Source organism: Phoxinus phoxinus, assembly GCF_949152265.1.
Source record: "Phoxinus phoxinus genome assembly, chromosome: 1".
Taxonomy (NCBI): domain Eukaryota; kingdom Metazoa; phylum Chordata; class Actinopteri; order Cypriniformes; family Leuciscidae; genus Phoxinus; species Phoxinus phoxinus.
The window spans coordinates 25,140,366-25,162,715 of NC_136876.1; the positions used below are offsets into that span (position 1 = coordinate 25,140,366).

Below are 22,350 nucleotides of genomic sequence, written 5' to 3' on the forward strand. Positions count from 1 at the left end.
CACTGGCATTAGCGACAACAACATTATGCTACTTGCGGAGTACCACTCCATCAAAAGCAAATTGACAATTTATAGAGTTTTCAAAGTCACAATTGCTGGGCTGGATGCTGTGATTGCGTTAACACTGTGTGGCTCTTCTGTGTTGTGTTATTAGACTAACTCTGCTGTGTTTGCTCCGCTGTTCTGGGAATGATATGAGCTGTAGGCATAACACCAGCTACCCCTAAAGCGGCCATGTGAAGCACTTTAGATTACCCACATGCTCGCTCGCATACAAAATGGCATATTTACAGTAGATTGTGTACATGTACTCTTGTTGTTTGCCCAGCCAACGACGCCAACCTATATTGGGGGATCATGTCTCCTTGTAATGGAGGTCTAATCAGGCTAACAGGCATGAGAGATTGTGGCCACTTGTTCTTGCCGCTAGATGCTGTGATCTGAATATCTTAGTGATTGTTTCTGAACAGAGAGATCTAAATGCCTCTAATGTGTCTGAGAGCTGTTGAGATGTCAAAAGAGCACCTCAGATGCTCTTAGTGGTTATTGATGTGATTCATTGCATTTGATTTCTTCAGAAATAACACATTCAGTCTGTCAAGTTTGTCGGCTGCTTTTTAGATTTAAAACAGTGCAAGTACAGAAGGAAAATTAAGTGTTTTTGATGGGGTGCTGTGAAATATGAGCTCGCAAATAAGATTTCACCTTTTTTTGCAGAATGATTCATGTCAGTCAAACCCCAGTAATACACATACAATAAAGGAGTTATCAAAGAACTTCAGAAGGTCTTGAGATCTTATGCAATTTCTTTTGAGAAATATCTCCACTCCAAATCATGTTTTTTTTTCCCCCCAGATAGGCTGATAAATAAGATACAGCATGCTTCCTATTTTTGAGCAGAACAATATCACCTCTGGCTGGTATAATGGCATCTTGTTATATGAAGAAAATGGCATTGAGAAAGCTCAACAGCAGGCAGGTGTAGTGAACAGCAGACAAAAGTTGTTTTTACTAATTCTAAAAGATAAGCTAATGTGTATTCTAAATGTCAGTCCTGACTCATTCTTTTTATAAAAATGATTTAAAGGCTGAAATACGTGAGATATATCTTTTTATAAAACCTTTTTGTCAAAACTTTATTTGAACTTGTTATTATTAACAATTATTATGTTATTATTTTAATGTTTATGTAAACAAAAAGTGCATATTGATGCTAATTTAATTTGGTATTAGTTGATTTTCGACATAAAACTTGGTGAATTGATTTCATTGTGTAGTATTAGTACTTTTTGAACAGGACACTATAATCTTGAAATTTTCATACCATTTCATTATGATGCACTATAAAATCAACTATTAGCCTATTTATGTGTTTTTACAGTATAATATGCAAAGTACTATTTTCCATAAAAAAAAACTAATTTCTGATTCTGTTCTTTTCTCTGACATTAAAGGGTGACATATACGCCTTCAAAAACTCTTTTAGGTCTAAAACAGTTTGGATAGTTGTTAATATGAGAGTTATGAGACATTATTTAAGATATTTAAGTATTGTATAACATGAGTAGCTCTCGGCCACTTTCATTTCTAAAAAGTAGCTCTCAGAGGCCCCTGGTGTAGAGACTGTTTATCTTGGGTTAGTATATAGATAGATACATTAGAGACACGTTATCTGTATTCATAGTAGTAAATGCTTATTTAGCTATTTCATACCAGTATCCAGAAAGACCACAATTGACTCCCCCATAGACTGCTAAATACCCATTCATTGGATAACGTCCATTTGTGTAGTAGTTTGTAGTTTCTGTTTGATTATTGATTACATTTTCTTAGTAGTATTTAGTAAGTGTGATATCTTATATATCTTTTTTTAATACATTCATATTGTTGCAAACTGTGTCATTCTTGTGTTAATAATCAGAGGCACTACAAGCTCGCCAGAATCTCACTAAATCCATCAGATGAGTAACTTCCTACAATTTATATAATTCTAATTTAGTCAACAATCTTCCATGATTGTTCTTTTTTGCCAATGTGAAATTCCTTGGTTGGTGCCCCGTAGTATAGGAAGAAATCCTCTGACATTGTCAAACTCACCTTAGGTGACGTGTGACCAAAAACTCAATATTAATACTAAATGTTAATATTTAAGATCATAAATCACCACACAGGGATGATGCAGACTCTTTAGGAAAGTGGGTTGGAAATTAACTAGTATTGCTACACTTCAAATCTTCTTTCACACCTCTGAAGCTGATTACACATGCCTGTCATGTCACACTCTGTGCTTCGCTGTGAAATTACATTTACTGTAGGCAACAATGCAAAAACGTTATAAATGTACTTTGTGAATAATACTTTTCATGCTGCAGTTTGTGGCTATAAATTGTATTAAAAACATTATACAATTAAATTATATTATGCTAAATATAAGATAATATTATAAATTGTTTCACATCACACATTAGAATAAATTTGTTTTCATCGAACTGTATAAAATATCTTACTTTTGTTCATCAGTGTCTTTTGTTTCTTTTTCTCTGTAATTGTTGGTTTCATTCATGTTGGAGAAAGAGAACACATCGTTTTTAACATGACAATTACCCGTCCCTCACTTTCCTTCATCTCTTGAGTTCATTCGCAGAAGGATGTCAACGAGGGCTCACCTCGCACAATCTGCATGTTCACTCCACACATAGCACCACTAGACTGATGATTATGAGGTCACGTTTGGTTAACCCTAAGAGTTGATGGACAACTGTGGGGAGCTGGGAGCTTGAGCTGATTAATCTTTATGCCGTTATTCAATACATGTAATATAATCTGCTCCATTTGCGTTGACATCTCCAGATCTGATTTTAAAGAAATTGCCACTCAAAACTGTGGCTCTTTAAGATAACATCATGATAACATTTGAGTAATAATTAAAATCTTTCCAAGGTGAGACAGCGAAAATAAATTAGGACCGTCTTGTCGTCGATCCATCATTTAAGTAAATTAGTCTAGTCTCGTAGTGGCCAGCCCAGATCACAGTGGCACTGTTGCACACAATATTTCAATGCAAAAAAATACAGTGTTTTATCGAGTTTATTGATTCTAGATTCAAAATAACATTGTAATGCTTTTTTCATCACCATAGAATGCATTATGGGGCTTAAATTGACCCAATTGTGTGAGCCTCAGCAATATGATTTAAATATTTATTTTAAACAACCTTTTTTTAAATACATTTTATGCATATGCAATTTTACATCAAATTTAAATTATTAAATTTACTATGGTATTTTATTTAGCATTTGAATTTTTTTTTTTTGTATTTGTATTTAGTATTACGTCTTGGACAGTCTATGGATTACTCAGAAATTTGGTTTTATGACCTTTTTTGTTGAAAACAAAAACACTATTTCTTAGGGGGTGTAATGATACATGTATATGACTTGAACCATCACGTTATGGACATAATGGTTCAGTGCATACAATCAGACAAAGAATACAGTCGGTCACAGACGATCCACACTACAAGAATCCAGAAGGGGGAGTGCGCGGTAATGCAACGCTGTTTGCTAACCACCACAACAGGAAAAAGCACAGAAGAAGAACAGACGATCTATGCATAGATAAGTTTATGTGGCGTGATTTTGTTTCCCAAACTGGTTGAGAGTTTACATGTAAACGCGGGATTTCCCCCCCCCCCAAACCAGTTTAGCGGAAATCCCGGCCTGCAGCTTATTTTATTGGTTAAGGTTACAGTGACGGGTAGGTTTAAGGATCAGTGTTTGGTGTAGGCAATCAGTACAGTGATTGACATAACCAATTAAATGTTTAGAATCGTCTGCAGGGCAGGATTTCCGCTGAACTGGTTTGGGGGAAATAAATCACGTTTACATGTAATCTCTCAACCAGTTTAAACCGGAGAAAGACATCAATAAAACAGCTTGAGAATAACATCTCACGTAGCATTAGGCCTACATTTTCCTCTGGCAAGTCATTTAGTGTCCACAGCATGTTAGTTCACTAGAGAATTAACTCTAGAGATTGATTGATTGATTGATTGATTGATTGATTTATTTACCTGTTAGTAAAGTCTTAATTATTTAATGTATGTTTAAATAAATCTTTCATGAAAACTAGTTATGACGGTAACTGTGAAATGAATTGGAGTAGAAAAGTAATTAATTTTTTTATTTTATAATTAGATTTAGAAGTTCATGCAAAACCTGACATTAACATGCTTTTATTTATTTATTTGAGTGTTGATTATTATATTTAATAGTTTGGGCTCTGTTGTTAACTGTAACCTTTAATATTATAGTAATGTGTTAGTAAGGGCTCCCCGTATATAGTTTACTGCATTAGCAGAGGTAGATTTATTGTATCCTTAAGAAAATGTTAATTATAATTGAATTTATTTAATGAGAGAGACACAATTTGTTCAGTAAACCACCGTTTACTAAAACAAATTGTACCAACCGCTTGTCCAACCGTTGTACCAAACCCTGAATAATAACAATGAATTAAAAATAATAATAAAAAAAAAATCATCACTTGAATTAAACTTTCTTATGATCCAAAACACTACAGTATTTTCACCCAAAGAATGTGACATTTTATTAAATCTTGCAGAAAAACCAGACAGGTATGGAAAAAACTCTCATTATCAGCCCACCGACTGGCTAATAAACATCTATTGCAAAACCACTCAATGAAGCATCTCCAGTGTCGACCCCATGTTTCATTAACTATTCGTCACCAAAACAGAAGATAATCACTGCATATCTCAGAAGCGACTTTTAATGAATGTGTTATATTGGGCTGGCATCAAATGAAAAGATCGACAAAGCCCGGAAGAAGTTCTGATATGGTGTTTGAAGATATTGATGCCGCTGAGTGCCAGATGGTTGGTCATTTAAAAGTAACATGACGGTTTTGGTCAAAGCAGATTTGTGTTCAATTGGGCCGTGGTTGTGTGTGTGTGTGTCTGTGTGTGTGTGAAGTGTTATCCTCGGTTAGCTTGTGTTTACTTTGCAGCATCAGTGTCTATTTAGTTTCCCCGGTGTGTGAAGTTGGCAATGTCAAGCCAAGCTTCCTTAAAAATAGCAAACCAACTAAGTGAAATGTTTTTTTCCTCCCAACATATGCAGACTCACTACATGTTGCTTACTACATGCATCTTTCACACATGCACACATTCACAAACACAGATACATCATCTTACAACTGTATTGATTCATGAGCTACCTTTCATTTTGCATTTATGAGGCCATAGTCATTGGTTTGACATTGAAATGGTGATGGTAAAACTAGCGTCCACAGTGATTGAGAAGGTTAATAAAGGCATGTTGAGTTCCTTACAAGCTTCCGATCCTCTCATTCATAAAAATGACTGAAAAGTTTGAACTCAAGAGTATGAATCTTAAAATGATTGTGTCCTTTGTTCCTCAGAGGGCCAAAGACACTGGAGGGAATAGTTCTAAAGGCACATGGGGATTGAATCTGCTCAGCCAGAAAGAACTGGCTCAGTGCATCATTATGATTAGACAATGAGTTCATCAAGGCCAGAGCTGCACATATCAGATGGATCACAAAGGAGTTAAAGAACCAGAATAGCTCTTCTCTTTCCTTTTTGTCTCGTTACATTTTAATAAAGAACCTTATTAACTTTTGTTAACTTTGTCAGTACTAGGGATGCACTAAAAATTATTATTATTTTTAAAAAGTTTTTAATGTGTAACTTTAAGTGAGCGTTAGATGCCGGCAATAGACCCAAAAGCGATATGGGACCGATGTATTGTTGGAAGCCTACATTTATCATGTTGTGACATCTTTTTATCTTTGTTTGTTCAACAGGATGTGAAATCAACATTCTTCCAGTTCGGGGCCTCCATCCAGCAGGAGGCACTGCTCATGCTTAACATCATGGAAGAGTACGACTGGCACATCTTCTCCATAGTGACCAGCAAGTTCCCAGGCTACCAGGATTTCATCACCATCCTGAAGACAACGGTCGACAACAGCTTTGTCGGTTGGGACCTCCAGAACACCATCACCCTGGATGCCGTGGACGGGGACACCAGGACCCAGATCCAGTTGAAGAAGGTGCAGTCTCCAGTCATCCTCTTGTACTGCTCCAAGGACGAAGCAGCTTACATCCTGGAAGAGGCGCGTTCGCTGGGCCTGACCGGGTTCGGGTACATCTGGATCGTGCCCAGCTTAACCACGGGAAACCCAGATATCACTCCAGATTCGTTACCCTGTGGAATGATCTCTGTATCCTACGATGACTGGGACTATCCTCTTGAGGCACGGGTTCGAGATGGGCTTGGGATTATAACCACAGCAGCTGCAGCCATGTTGGAAGAGTTTGGGGACATCCCTGAGGCCAAAACCAGCTGCTATGGCCAAATGGAGAAAACTAAGTTGCCGCCCAGCGCGTTACACAAGTGAGTGAAGGACGAGAACCGGCTTATTATCTGTGTGTCTACAATATGTTAGTGTTTTCTGTCAACAGTCTGTCCATCTACTTCCTGCACTTCAAAAAGTGGAAACAAGAGGGATATTTATGTGAGAAAACACAAACAGTTTTTGACCAGTCAAGTAGAAAAAGGAAAATGTGGGAAAACAACAACCCAAGAGGTCTGTGTTAGAGAGAGAGACATAGGGCATATCAGGTATACGCAAATTAAAGTCTCAGATTTCTAATAATAGAACTACTATGTTTCTAGGTGGCCATCATTAAAACTTGTTTTTGAGAAAATAACCTCTATAGATTTCAAATATATATAATATATACAAATATAGATATTCATATTCATATTAATTAATACATTTAATTTAGACATCAATATCAGGTTAAGTAAAAATATAATGCAAATATCATATAGAGCCTATAAGTTTGGGGTCAGTATGATAAAAAAAAAATGTTTTAAAAGGCTCCATTTATTTCATCTAAAATTCTTATTAAATATTATTTTAAAATATATTCATATTTTAAATACATTTTTAAATGTTATTTATTCCTGTGATTCAAAGCTGATCCTTCAGAAATCAGTCTAATATGCTGATTTGCTGCTCAATAAACATTTCTTATTATTATCAATGTTGACAACATTTGTGCTGTTTTTGTAGAAACAGTAATACATTTTTTCAGGATTCTTTGATGACTAAAACGTTTAAAGAAATTATTTGAAAGAGAAATCTTTTGAAACATTATAAATTAATTTACTGTCACCTTTGATTTTTCTAATTAATGCATCCTTGAATGGCATTATATAGAGGTATATTAATGTGGTGACAAGGTGTTGTTTTATTGATATCTTATATTGATGTCAGTAAATAATTATAATATTTAAATGGCAATCATCTTTTATTGACATCTTTCAGCTATGTAAACATAGATCTATAATTGAAACATTATTTTTAAAAGCTGATACTTTGTTTTGTCAAAAACAAGCTACAAAGTGAGTGAGGGACCAGGAGCTGCTCATTATGTGTGTTTTCTGTCCATCTTGTTCCTGCACTTAAAAAGGGGAAAATAGGGGGGGCTCTTTATGAAAACACAGTTTTTGGTCTGTCAAGTGGAAAAAGGAAAATACTGGGTGGAAAAAAGCAACCCGAGAGATCTGTAAGAGAGAGGCATGGGTCGGGTGTATGCAAAATTCATTGTTACATCCTGCAAATATATTTCTCAGTGTGAGCTGCGTTCTTGAGTAAGCTAATGGTCGAATGCGGTGAAGGGGCAGGCGATCGACGCTGAGGGAGGTTTTTAGGGAGTTGCAGAGTGCCGCTCAGACACCCAGAGGTGAGTACTGCTGCACTTCTCAAACTCTCTCGGGACAGCGCAGCGCTCCTGTGCTTTTAATGAATAATGTTTTACACAGCGTCCTGAGAGAGCCAGTGCTGAGCAAAACAGCATGGACTTTGCTAATGCGCTTGGAGAACTCTCCAAATATAAAGTGCTCTTGATGAGCCTGGGTGCTTTTGTTCCTTTATGCTATTGCGTTGGAGCCGGTGTCGGCTGCAGCACCCCGCTTACATGCTGCCAGACCTTAGTCTGTCTTACCCATATGCCTCTGTACCTGCCAGTGCTGAGCAGACACGCTGAATTGCCCCATTTGCAGTGGAGCGGTGTTGCCTGAGATACACGTTCACCCTTGTGTCTAGGGTACATTAATCCTGATAGTCTCAGCACAGATGGTCAAAGGCTTGGCCAGAGATCGGCTCTTCTAGAGCCAGCAAAGATGAAGACTCGTGCCCTGAATGCATGGGGGTCTCTTTTGTATTCTAGACTTTTTAGGCATGTAGATCATCCGAGGGAAGGTATCGGATTCTTTAAAAATCCAACCTTGTTCTTGGACTGAATGATTACTGAAAAAATGTCAACACGTTCCTGTAAATATTCGATTTTCATTTTATTTTACACTATATGTGACATGCTCATTTTGAGTCACTTTGACCCAGAAAGAGTTTTATGTAATGGCAGAAAAAAAAAGTCTCAACTTTCTAATGATTAATTACTACTATGTTTAATGTTCTAATGGTGGAATTATGATAGAATTATAAAATATAGACTATAATAGATATAATTACACTTGTAAATTAATAATTTAAACAGGGCTGTCATAAAGCCTCAAAAGTTGGATTCTAAATAGACATTTTTTTTCTCCTATACAGACACTTTCAGAAATGATAGAACATCTTCTGTATTTAAGTTGGAATGTAATATAGGGAATATATATCTGGCACAGCATTTTTCTTTTTCTTTGGGGTAAAAAAAAAACTGTCAATTGAACCTTTTTCTGAATTTCATGTTCTTGTTAAAATTGAGTGTCAGAAGCCTGGGTGAAATATGCAGTCCCCAAGCAAAATGTTCCTTTATGACAGATTTAAGACTGTCATCTGAAGTGCTGTGAAAAGCGGACCTTAGCAAAATTTAGACTTCATATATCAGTGACGAGTACTGAAATTACCTGTCAACAGGGGAGAGGCATGGCAAGTCCAATGTGCCCCCTCCCACATGTTGGGGACCAAGGGCTGTCAGCTGTGCTCTATGGAACCATACATTTTTTAAATAAAGGGCACTTTAAACACTCCCACTGAGATGGGAGCCAATCTGACCACCCCCAGCAAAACACCATTTCACAGAGGGCAATGCTACAGGAGTCACTGCTATTACTTTGAACTTTCATAGGCAAAATGTAATATGACTTATGGTAGTAATAAAGCAGGATTATATGTGTGGGCAGAACATTTCCTGGCACTGGCAACAGGTCATTCTCTTTTGGGGAGGGTTAGCGGTGATGTCATTGCGCCTTTGCCTTAAAAAGGGCCAGAGTCTTACCCTCAACCCAAAGCCTTTGTGGGCTGGAGTGAAGGGAAATATGAGCTCCTGTAGAAATAATACTTTTATATGGCCATCACAGCGCATTAAAGGGAGTTAAGTTGGCAGGCAGCAGCACAATGGGAAGCATTATAAAGAGCTGGGTTAAAATAACTGTCTTGAGCCTTGACTGTCCTCCCTATGGGGAAGAAGGCAGTTTTTTTTAAAGTGTCTAAGAATGGGTTCAGACTTTTTTTAGCCAATCAGAAACACTCTGGCTCTGACATGCCTGTTGAGAGTGGAGTTTTGGAAGAGGATGTATGATTGAAGTAAACAAAATAATCTGTCTGTCTGTCTGTCTGACTGTCTGTCTATCTAACTATTTGTCTGTCTGTCTACCAATGGTCGACCGTTATATCGCCAACGCCAATGGCATTTTAAAAATATCTGCTTCGGCCGATTCGTTTTTCTGATTGGCCGATGTTTTGGAAGTGGGACTATTATTTTGACGGCGCTCCAAACTTTTATTTTGACAGGCAGCGCTGAGAACACCAGCACCTGAGAAGAGAACGGCAGCGCCTGATCATATAGCATTTAAATTCATAAACCTTGCAGATTTAATCGAATGCAGCTGTGATATCCTGTGAAGTGTGCATTCGTAGCCTGCATAAACGTGTTACTGCGAGTGACGGTCAGTCCGTGCGAAGTGAGTGAATGCGAACAGTAGATAAGCTTCACAGGATACGCAATCGAAAAACTTTAAAGGTCCCATGACATGAAATTTTCACTTTCTGAGGTTTTTTAACCCCTAGCCTGTATATGATCCCCCAGTGGCTAGCTTTGGCTATCTTTCTCTGCCTTTGAGAAATTGAAATCTCAGACGGGCTGATCTTGAATCTTCCCCGTATGACGTCATACAGGGGAAAGGTTACTTCCCCTTTCTCTGCTTTGTCCGCCCAGAGAATTTGACCCGCCCATGAGAAAATGAGCAACACGAGCGCAATATTGTCTTTTCCTCGAGAAACATCATGGCTTGCAAACGAGCGAATCATGGCAGAGTTTGGATGTACAAATGAACTCAAAAGTATTTTTTAGTTCCTTCATCCGAGCCTCTGAAGAAACAATGGGTTAATTTGATTTTCTCTGGAAATGCGCGAGACAACTTCCCAAAGTTATGAAATCAATGACATACGTTACACTGCACAACAAAGCTCTTACTGTATTTACATCATCGTGTTTGCATTGGTGAAAGCATTAGAGAGAGTGCAGAACCTGTGTTGCAATGATAAGATCTTCATTCTCGCGATCAACAGACTGTCATCTGCTTGCTCAATGCTCATCACGGCAACATTTTATGTGATGGGAATAGATCTAAATACTTTGAAAACTTCTCACGATTCGTTAATCTCGATTGCTGTTATAGTAAACACGTATAATAGCTGTAGTAAAAGTATTCGAGAGAGTTTCACATTTAATACGTAGCTATTTCATATGCAAGCATGTCAGCCAATCACAGCAGTGGCCGGTTACACTGAATCTCACAGCAGACACGCCCCTTCAAACAGAGCGTTCAAATCAGAGGCTAAAATCAGGCTAGGAAGAATGCCTTTTATTTCTAAATTGACGATTTTTGATCTAAAAAACATACTAACATTATAAGGGCAACCCAGGAAACATTACAGTATACAATAATAAAATAACCCCATGTCATAGGACCTTTAAATCCTTCATTTTAAAATATGCTATGCTATATCCAGTTGCCTACTGTGTCATATCGTTTTCACTGTGTGCTGTAAAATTAGCGTTACCTTGTTTTTATTTGAAAAAATATGATTACCAGTGTGCACGAAATTACCAGATTACTGAGTGCCCCGTTACAGTTTACTTCCTTTTCATTCACATATTCATATATATTTAAACAATTACTTTATTTGTGAAAAATACTGTAATAGGATTGCAGATTAAAGAAGTTGCCATCTAAAGTATACGCATGTTTATTTTAGAGATTTGTTTTCTAATTTATTAAATATTGATAAAAAAAAAAAAAAAAAAATATATATATATATATATATATGTCTACAGTAAAGTAGAGACACTCAGACAGAAAACACACACCCATTGGTTCGCTGAATATGGTGGAATGATCTGGTCAAGGTATGAAGAAAAGTATGTCTGAAGATGGTTTTTAAATGTGTATTTATGGCCAATAAGGTCTAGAATAAATTTTTTACACCAGCCTGGCAAAAGGTAGCATGTTCGAGTCATGTTTTTATTTTAAAACCTTTGGTTGGAAGGACTTTAATTGACCTGAATGTGTCCTCAGGGGAGAGGAGAGAGAACAAACACCAGTCACTCCCTTCTCCTCAAACGTGCTGTCAGGACCATATTTGCTCTTATATGGTTCACCGTGCCCCACTTTGTATCTGATGCACTTAGTACCGCAGGTTTACTCGTGCACTCATTCTGCCATTCTCTGGGTCTTTGTAAGTAAAAAAAAATTGTAACGTCTGCCTGAGCCCCAGGTGAAAAGACCTCCACAGTCCCAGCTGTCCTGGTATTGTCGCGCCAATGCGATGCTCTCTTATGACACTGATTGAGCATTGCGCAGATACCTGTGTCAGAAAAATGATTAGAAATTTTGTTTGTATATCACGTCTGGAGTTATTACTCAAGGGAGAGTTGATTTCATTTACACGTTCCATCATGCCAGTGGATTCAGCTCGAGATGTGCAGACTCCCCACAAATGAACTACTGTAACTTCATGTAGGAACATTTTCTTGCTTCTCTAATGACTGAAAAATTATATATGTCGCATTGGGAACATCTTGCCTGCCCTCATTAGTGTCAACCCCATTACTATAAATGCCTAACGAGGAACTGTTATATTCAACTGTACTCGACCGGTTGGAATGCAGCAGCCTACTTCAGTTTGACCACATATAAAGTACTGCAAACATTTTCAGGCCAGTTGTACCACCCACCTATTTTAATCTGTGTGATTCCAGAGCAGCTGTGTGCCACTTTCAGGCACCTGCTGTAATGAGTACTCTGATGAAGGGTTCACAGTGAACAAGTGTGGGTCAGGGGTGGTGGTTATGTGTTTAATTAGGGAGAAGTGAGCTGTGTTCGGGTTGGGTTCTTGCACTAGGTTGCCTTGACATTGTGGAGATGGTCATGGAAGGGCTGTTGGGTTGGGTCGGGTCTGGTTGATGTGCTGGTGTAGGGCATTGTGCTTTTTTTGGCAGTCCGTATTGGTAAAAATTGTATGCTATCATAGATAGATGGATATCTATATACTGTAGATTAAAAAATTGTTTGGAATGGGCGTTCAATGCTCCCTTTACCTCCACCCCCCTTTACCGTATTAGGTGGAGACTAGTCCCCCAAAGGGAACTAGGAGGTGTAAAATATGAAAGAAGGTTTAAAATAAATAACGGAGCCCATTGTAAATGGAAACATGTCTTGTAGTGGAGGAAAGCAGAGCTTATCGATTATTTTCCTCTCCTGCAGTCTGATGTAATTGGATTCAACGATATATCTAGGGTGAGTGGGCCTTCTCTTTGCCCCCTAAATGGGACCCCAATCAATTCAACAAGTACTCTGTGCCATTCAGTCACTAGACGCCTACTAAGACCAGTTTCATAAATCGATCATCGCACCACACTTTCTAATTCTGCTCAGCTGGCAGTACTGCGGCATAAAACATACCACCAGACTGTACCCGTGCCGCATTGTACGTCAAAATGACTGGGTTGTAATAACTGAAGGAGAGGGGCAGTGTGATGTGTTTGTGTCAGCTGGTGTTTTTCCTCTTGAGTCTCTGAGGTAGGCCTGACGACATGGTGTGAAAAGTGAGAAGGCTACACAATGTGTTCCTCGGTTTATCGCTTTTAAAGTGATATGACAGGAACATGGTGGCATTGTGAAAAGTGAAGGATCCTGTATCTATTCACTTGGGTTTTACTTTCCCTGGATCACAAAATCAGCCATAAGTAGCACGGGTATATTTGTATACATTTTATCAATGTATATAAAATACATTGTGTGGGTCAAAATTATAGATTTTTCTTTTATGCCAAAAATCATTAGGATATTAAGTAAAGATCATGTTCCATGAAGATATTTTGTAAATTTCCTACCGTAAAGTTATAAATCATTTATTTTTGTCAGTGAATGCAGCACAATCTTGAACATGAATGGACAACTTTAAAAGCGATTTTCTCAATGTTTCAATTTTTTTGCACCCTCAGAATCCAGATTTTCAAATAGTTGTATCTCGGCCAAATATTGTCCTATCCTAACAAACCATACATGAACGGAAAGCTTATTTATTCTGCTTTCAGATGATGTATAAATCTTAATTTCAAGAAATTTCACATTTAACATTTAATCACATTTACTTAATATCAAGACATTTTGTGGTAAAAAACAAGTTTTAATGTCTATGCCTTAATATAGGCTACTTTAAGACAAACCATGTATAAATGCATCAGTCAGCACCATTGCTGACTATTTTCTCCGTAAAAACTGCAGTGAACCAAAGACAGTCTCAAAAATGTGGTTCGAAATCACCCATTTCCTACTGTCACAAACATGTAACCAGTACCGTCAACGTGCGGGGCGGGATTTTCTTATCAATCATGTCATGCTCTGTGGGCATTTTAACAGAGTGAGCACAAAAACACTTTTATGAATCTTAATCTGTTTCTGGTTCAAACATATGTTTACATATTACTTCTGCACTGTGACTGCGAACACACACAAAAAAAGACTAATCAGATATAATGCAACAAATGCTATTAAAGTGCTTGTAATGAACCTAGACTGGTCTATTTTATGTCTACATGGTCTCTCTTTCTATTTCTTTGAAGATGAGGACAAAAGAAAGAATGGTTGTGATTCATGTAGATTTCATTAGATACTAATAATAACTCGGGCAGATTTTTCATCTTCGCTTAATGTGACGTCTGATTTAGGTCAGTCATTAGTCTTCAGATGGCTCATTAATTCCTCTTTTTGTCTTCTTGCATGTTTAAAATGACCTTCATATGTTATTTTGATCTTTTAGGTATAGAACGAACATCATTAGAATGAAAAGTTATTTTTATGCCTACTGCAGCAGATATGATTCGTGTCACCTGACTGCTCTATTTCTGGACCTGATGAGTTCTCTGCTTCCTGTAGGTACATGATGAACGTGACCTGGGATGGCAGAGATTTGTCCTTCACTGAAGACGGTTACCAGGTGTATCCCAAACTGGTGGTGATCGTGTTGAACAAAGACAGAGAGTGGGAAAAGGTAAGGCTGGCGAAAACAACTGACCTTCTTAACAGCGTCATTATAATTTCATTATAACTCCTCCAAGCAAAGCGTCATTAACAACTGTTCACACAATATTAGTACCCATGAATTCGCCATCTTAATTACACCCTGGAACGATGTAAAAGTGTGTCAGTGCGGTAATTACCTCAGACACACACTGCCAGAGTCTGCAAATTCAGAGGTGTAATTAGAGCCGTTTTTTTCCCTTTCGACCATAATCCAATCCAAGCCCAAACATGTACAGAAACACACACACGTGTGCATTAGTGCTGGTATCTTGGATGAGCGTGTCCCTCTTTTGTCTGTTCTAGGAGAGAATGTGGTTCAATGAAACCAGTGCGGGAGGAATAATTGGAAAAGCAAAACAACGAGAGAAATTGATTTGTGGAGTTCGCTCTGCAAATCAATCAATGGGAGTCTAATTGACAGAATAAGGCTCGCACTGAGAGACAGACTTGGTTGAATACACATCAATGTGGCAAAAGGCACATTTGCTCTGATTAGGCCTCTTGATCTCTTGTTGGAAGAGCATGAAGATCATCAGTGAAATAAAAACATCCCAAAGAAATTGCGTTATTTTGAGGGCAATCCGCATACCGGTGGCCTGTCCTATTATAACATTCTATTGCTCATTAAACGGCAGTTGTTTTGCAGATATGATATTGGGTTTGTATTACAGTAGGATACAATACACTAAATTAGCTCCCAGAGGTGGTTAGGGCCTTATTATACATCTGATTAGTAAAGCTTTCTTGTGGGCTCCATTACAGTGGCTCTGTATTTTTTTCTTGCTGTTTTAACTGTCGATTGAGCTTTTGGAGTTTCATAAATCTGTAATAAAATGCATCCCATGTCGTTCAGCTCATAGGGACTATATACTGTATTATTATTAGTGTTTAAAGCAGAATACATTAGGTGACAACACCATTCATTGTTCAAAAGTGTCTTAAAAAATGTACAGCCAAAATATATATTTTAATAATTTTAATAGGATTAAATTACTCCTTGATAAGTAAGTGTGTAAGTGTAACTCACAGCACTTTAAACTTGTTGCGCCTATGCAATATTCTCCAAAATGCCTAATGGAAGTGTGGAGAAAATATTTGCTGAACCAACACGAAATGCAGTGTTAATATTTAGTTTTATGATTCACTTGCTGGTAGTTCATGTTCACTGGTTGGTTTCAAGTGGACAAAACAACAAAAGCACTTAGCCAGTATTTTGTACTTTTGTCTTTTGTTCAGAACTGCAAGTTAAGTTTACAGTTTTATGGTTTCTATTTTAGAACTGAATTCAATTCAGTTTAGTAAAATAAAATGTTTAAACAGTGTCAAATAAACAACCTTTTCAAAAGAATAGACTTTTTTGGACATTTTAAATTCAGTGTACAAAAGGTAGCTTGACTGTATGTGAAGGCATTTTACTTTTAATTTTTTTTTTTTTTTTTTTTTTTTTAAAGATGTTTTTGTATAAACCATGCTTAATTATTCAGAGCTCTGCCAATACAATTGCCACTGGTTCAGGTCTTTTAATTGATATTTTTTATTTATTTATCAACTGATTATCAATTTCTACAGTTCAGATCATGAAGTAGGTCGTCCAAATAAGCGTAAACTCTGAAACCAGCGATTCTCACCGTGATCAATGCTGATTCAATGAGATGCAGCACTGGCCAAAAGTGAAATGAACTGCACAAGAGAGGCTGAAACTGATACCGCAGATTAACTCTCTCTCTCCCCCACATGCTCAGTCTGTCTCTCACTTGCAGATTCAATCTCGATCCAATTATGATATTGTGAGGCATCTCAATGAATCGTGACATGTGTTGCAATGCATATTGTACCGTGAGGTGGTTGTCAGAAATGCCATTGTACTTTGGTATGATACTTTTATGCAAGGATGTGTTAAAATGATCAAAAGTGACAATACAGAAATGTAAAATGTTACAAAGATATCTATTTAAAAACAAATGCTGTTCTTTCAAACTTTCTTTTCATCAAATAATTCAGAAAAACGTACAAATTTTAACCAGCACAACTGTTTTCAACATTGAACAATTTATTTAGCAGCAAATCAGCCTATCACAATGATTTCTGAAGGATCGTGTGACACTGAAGACTGGAGTAATGATGCTAAAAATTCAGCTTTGTCATCACAGGAATAAGCTACATCTTAAAATAGGTTCAAATTCTTATTAACAGTTATTTTGAATAGAAATAATATTTCACAATATTACTGTTTTTACTCTATTTTTATAAATAAATGCAGCCTTGTTGAACATGAGACTTTTTTCCAAAAGCATTTCAAATAAAATCTTACTGACCCGAAACTTTTGATCGGTAGTGTATCATGGTATTTATATTTTTCCGCCATGGTAAAAATAAATAAATAAATAATAATAAATCCCCTCCTGATTTTTACATGGGATCTGACTTTTGTGATGGCAGACAGTCCAGTGGTTGGGCCTCAGTCACTCTAAAAATAGCCTTTGACTCTTTGCACTCTGCGCTCGCCAGTGGCCATGTACAAACGTAACGCTCTCCTCCCTCCTTTTATCAGGGAGCTGACAGCTGCAAAGATCAAGCTGCTATGGTGCCAAATTAAATCCACATGAAAGTAATTACATTAATTAATTCCATGTCAAGTTGCCTCTTGTTGATGTTGATTAAAGCGGATAAAATGTTGAACTGGTTGTCACTCTAGCTGTGTGCTGTCACATATTATTTTTCGCCTTTGGACAGAGTTTTGGAAACAGAACAGATGACAGAAAACATTGGACTACAAGTGTTAGGAAAATAATTACAACTTAGTTGGAAATATCCACACAAATGTGGCGACCTCACGGCATACTAACTGCCTACTGACTCATCAGTGAACCTTCTCAATTGGGTTTCAACTCAATGGATTGGAAATATACAGCACTAGCTTCATGGGGGAGGACGGAAGACCATCAAAAAGTCATAAAGGTGAATAGCTTGAAGACATGACCCTGCTACCACAGGTCTGCCTGTGTAAAAGACTGAGGGGGACTCTTAAAATCCTTTAGGAGAACACGCAGAGTTACATGTCAAACGTGTAGCTCTAAGGAACAGAACCACAGAGTAATGCAGTTTGACACCACACTATGTTGATATTAATCTGACAAAACCTATTCATCAGTGTGAAGTGCTGGCAGAGCAAAGACAAAAGCATGGGGCAGATTTACAGCCCTGTTGAACCAAAGCAATATCTCACACCTTGCCCTGACGACATGTCCACGTGGCCATTAGTCTGCAGAACGTCATAAAGCATATTGCACAAAGACTGCACCAATGGCAGTAACTGAGCACAAAAGAATGACAAAGGTGAATAGCTTGAAGACATGACCCTGATACCATAGGTCTGCCTGTGTACAAAACTGAGGGGAGCTTTAGGAGAAAAAATCATTAAGGAGAACACGCAGAGTTACATGTCAAACGTGTAGCTCTCAGGAATTTAATAAATAGAAGGTGGTGATTTGCATATGTGCATTTGGAAAATATATGCACATTTTTGCACAGTATTGCAAAATGTGAATAAAAATGCAGAAATCCAGCTACTGTCAACACTATATTTGTCATATAGTCATTAGTATAAATTTAAAATAACTTCCACATTGCCATCGTTTTTTGTCGCTTATGTCACCAGAAATCATCAAATCTAACTCTAAAAAAGAATGACATCCATTCGTTTAGTAACCATAAATCACTGTAAGTGTGAATCTGCCTTTATGCTAGAGCTGCAGTAGTAGCATCAGTTGTTGTTCTTCACTGGAGCACTGGGAAATCTTTGGAAATTTGTTTCAGCTACCTTTAGAACTACAGTTAGATATAAATGATTGAATACACTGTTGGGTTTTGGCTGTAAAAAACAGTGTCCGTGTAAAACAATGTTTATTAATGATGTCACAACCTTGCAGGCTGCCATGAAAGCAGTTTACACAATTTTTACAGTCATTTTCATTCACAAAGTTATATCTGGGCAGCTCTGCCAAACACTAACATAAGTCTGTTCTTTGTTTGTTGCAACGTATCTTATTGTGACTGGAACGGTTATGCTGTCATCATGACACTGTCATGTCTGTCACCTCTGAGCTTCTTATTTCTCAAGGTTTTTTGTGTGTGCATTCATTAAAACACCAAAATAGATGCATTAATGAAGAGTATGCAAAGTCTTGATGAAATGCTTCAAGTGTGACTGACATTTCAGAGTAGATGCAGGAGCAATATGACCATCACAAGTAAATATCACCAGTGCTCTGCATATCAAACTCCTTTTTCAGTTTAAGAAATAACTATTGTTTAGTTTTTTTTCCACTGCTTTTTTTTTTTTGCTGTGCTTTTCTTTTGCTGTGCTCAGCATGATAGTCCACAGACTGAAATGTCTGAAATTTACCTCAGTAATATAAAATAAAATAAAAATAAAGAAATTGTACCTTGCAGAACCATTATAGAAAACTATTGTTATAATTTCATATGGTTTTATATTTTGAAGTATATGGTAAAATGTTACCTTATACTATATCGTTGTACCTTTTTTGTATGATTTTTGGATGCAAAGAAAAGTTATTTTGTGTAAATGAATTGTTTTTTTCCCCTCCAATTTTTCCCTCTTCTCTTATATATAGCCTATATAAGCTGCCTTTGATGTAAATGTTGTGGTCTACCTATTGGGCAGTGTAACATGGAATGGACAAAACAAAGTCTCGGCCTCACAAAACCACCAATCATTCTGCATTCAAGCCAAACAGGCAGTGCTGGCAAGACCCTGCTCCAGCTGCTGTGTTGAGGGCTGGTCTGAATGCCTATTAGAGATGAAGGAGTGATGAAGAAGGCTCCAGAACCCGAGGCTTGATGAGGCCAGCATGGGGGGGAGGTGGTGGTTGAGCTACTACACTGTGTTTCTGTTTTGACGCCAAGCGGGAGAGAAGTGCTCTCATGGAGAGCCAGGAGGAGAACATGATTGGCTAATTAAAACAGATGAAGACTGAGCATCTTGGCTGCTGATGGGCCTCTTCAATGCCTGGAAGTGACTGGTACAGTCAGGGGCCACATGGCCACTCGCTCCGGTCTTACAGGGGCAGCAGTGTGTGCGTGTGTTTGTGTGGCACATATTGCCAACATAACAGTGCAAGTCTCAGTATAAATCATGAAACACACAGTCTGTGATGTGCAAAGTGCTGCTGAATCATACATAGGCAAGTCAGTAAATAATTCACATTATAATCTTGGCTTTGTACTTACATATTCATGAATCTAACACTGTAGTCCACCATGCACACTTTGTTCACCTCGTTTAGACCATCTAATATCTAGTTGTTTGCTTTATTTGTCTGCCACACGTGTCCAATGCTTGAAAAGTGTTTGTTACAACACCTGAAGCTCATCCCAGTGGCTCAAAGCGCAGATATTACTGCAGCCAGTGAACTTGGAAATCATCTGAACCTTGAGTTAATCAAAATCTGATCCCCGAGATCTGCTGGACTGTGGCTCGCTGCAGTTTGCCCTCAGAATTTCATTTATTGACAGAGCTGCCGCATGGGGCCATGGCGCTGAACCTGTGGGCACCTTAGCCGAGAAAGATATTTATCTGAGTGATCTCTCCATGACAGAGGATTGACCGCTAGATGGAGGAAAGATTTGAGACTCTGAGGGGCATAATTGCTGGTCAAGTAACAGTCAACATACAGAATTTCTATCTGTCTGTCTTTTTCTGTCACATACACACACATGGAACAATAAAAAGGAGAGTTCATTGCTCACTAAGTTAGAGGTGGTGGTGGGATGCCCTCAGGACGTTCTTGCAACTGAATCTGTGGAAGACAGTTGTTGTAAACTATGTCAGTGTGAAAAGGATCCCACTGCCATTTGTGCCTTCTCACAGTGGAAAATGACTGTGCCACCTGGGCAATTGCTGGGGTCTGACCTTCCAACAGCTCTCTCATAAAAGAAAGATAGAAAAAAAAGAAGGAAGACACATTTAGTCTTTTTTATCTCTTTTCAAAACTCATGATTAACATAACTACATTTGCTCATTGTTTGTTTCTTATTTTAGCTTTTCACTGTTATCTTATTTTATTGAATTTGTTTGGTTTATTTTATTTTGTTAATACTAGTTATGTTTTGGTCTATTGTGTTTTGACTTTATTTTTCTTCTTGTACACTGATTTGACAAAACAAATGTGCAGAAAGAAAGAAAGAAAGAAAAAGAAGCAAAAAGATAAATACAAAGACAGACAAGGCTGGGAGCTTTAGCAGGGCTTCTGCTGCCTGCACTGGCTTTGACTCATCCAGCAGAGATACGGTGTAATTCTCTTTAGTAAGCCTGGTGTGCTTCTCTTCACCTCCGCTGTCCGTCATACTTACAGCTGTGCCCCTCTCCATCTCCACCCCTCACTACACTGACGATCACAGCTCTGCCCTTCATAGCCACTGCGTTCTGCTGTGGCGATACACTTGATGATGTGCTCGTCTGCTGCCTAATTTTACGCACTATCAAATCAACAAAGTTTGACTGATGGGACAGTCCAGTCTCACTGCATGTTGTCATGGTCAACAGTGAGGTGCTGTGCTCGATCAGCCCCATCTCATGAAAGTGCGTATCTATACGACGAATGTTATTTCTCGTGCCATTTATACGGTAAAAATAGGTTTTGCGTGCATATGATACGCAGTTTTTGCATGCATATTATACGCACTTTATGGCGTGTAATACGCACGCACTCCCCACCCCTAATCCTACCCATGGGTTTTCAGTTCATAGCATATGCACGCAAAAAATATTTTTGGCGTATAAATACTACGAGAAATAATATTTGTGGTATAGATACACACTTTCATGAGATCGTGTTGGCTCGGTCTTATAGCAGAAATTCTCATTCTCAGTCTGGACACAGGAAAGCAACAAAAAGATCCCGGGGCTTGCATTTTTATTAAACATTTCACAGAAAATTTTATCCTTTCAGTGACAGTCGCCCTAGAGTGACCAGGGGTTAAGTGTTGGCCTGTCCGCCCTACAATTTGAGCCCTATGGCCCACCTTACATCATAAAGCTGGGCCTGGTACAGTGGTAATATTCCTTTCATCTCTATATCTTTGACCCAGGTTAAAATTATAGAAGCTGTTGAAATAATCCAATTTGAGAAGATATCTTTTTTTGGGTAATTTAGCATTCACTTCACTCCTTTCTATAAATGTATACCATCGGTTCTCATTTCTTTTGTTTACTTTGAAATGAATTTTTTTTTTTTTGCTCTTCTTTCTCTCATGCTAACATAATCTGATCATCATTGTTTAAAAATGTATATATCTGTTACAGTGCATGTCATGTTGTTGTTATTTTATACCATTTTACAGTATGTTATGTCATAATGTTATGCTACAGTATGTTATGTTACAGTTATTTTATAGTATGTGATGTTCTCTTACATTTACACTTTACAGCGACTTACAAATGAGGAACATCACAAGCAACATCGCAAGTATACAGTATATGTTATTTTAATCTTATATTGTATAATTCTAACATTAATAGTTTCTTATTGGAGAAGCGCTGTGAGAAACATTAACAACATTTCTACTCTCTATGAATAATAAAAACATATTTAAACATCTAAATTAGCCCTGCCTCCACTCAACCACAGCAGCTCAGAATAGAATGGTGCAGGTATGACATCACTTTGTAGGTCAAAAT

General features: G+C 37.7%; 1 protein-coding gene across 2 annotated transcripts in view; it reads left to right on the forward strand.

The window, feature by feature from the left end:
- grin2aa (glutamate receptor, ionotropic, N-methyl D-aspartate 2A, a) overlaps positions 1-22,350 on the forward strand; it is a 149,129-nt gene that overhangs the window by 75,089 nt on the left and 51,690 nt on the right. Inside the window, exons 1-3 of one of the 2 annotated variants that reach the window (XM_079629187.1) lie at positions 6,261-6,440; positions 6,509-6,668; positions 14,502-14,616. In XM_079629187.1, coding sequence (XP_079485313.1) covers positions 6,395-6,440; positions 6,509-6,668; positions 14,502-14,616 — 321 coding nt within the window. In that variant the 5' untranslated portion in view covers positions 6,261-6,394. Of the gene's footprint in view, positions 1-5,847; positions 6,441-6,508; positions 6,669-14,501; positions 14,617-22,350 lie in introns of those variants that run through there. The other variant, XM_079629186.1, reaches the window with a different exon arrangement.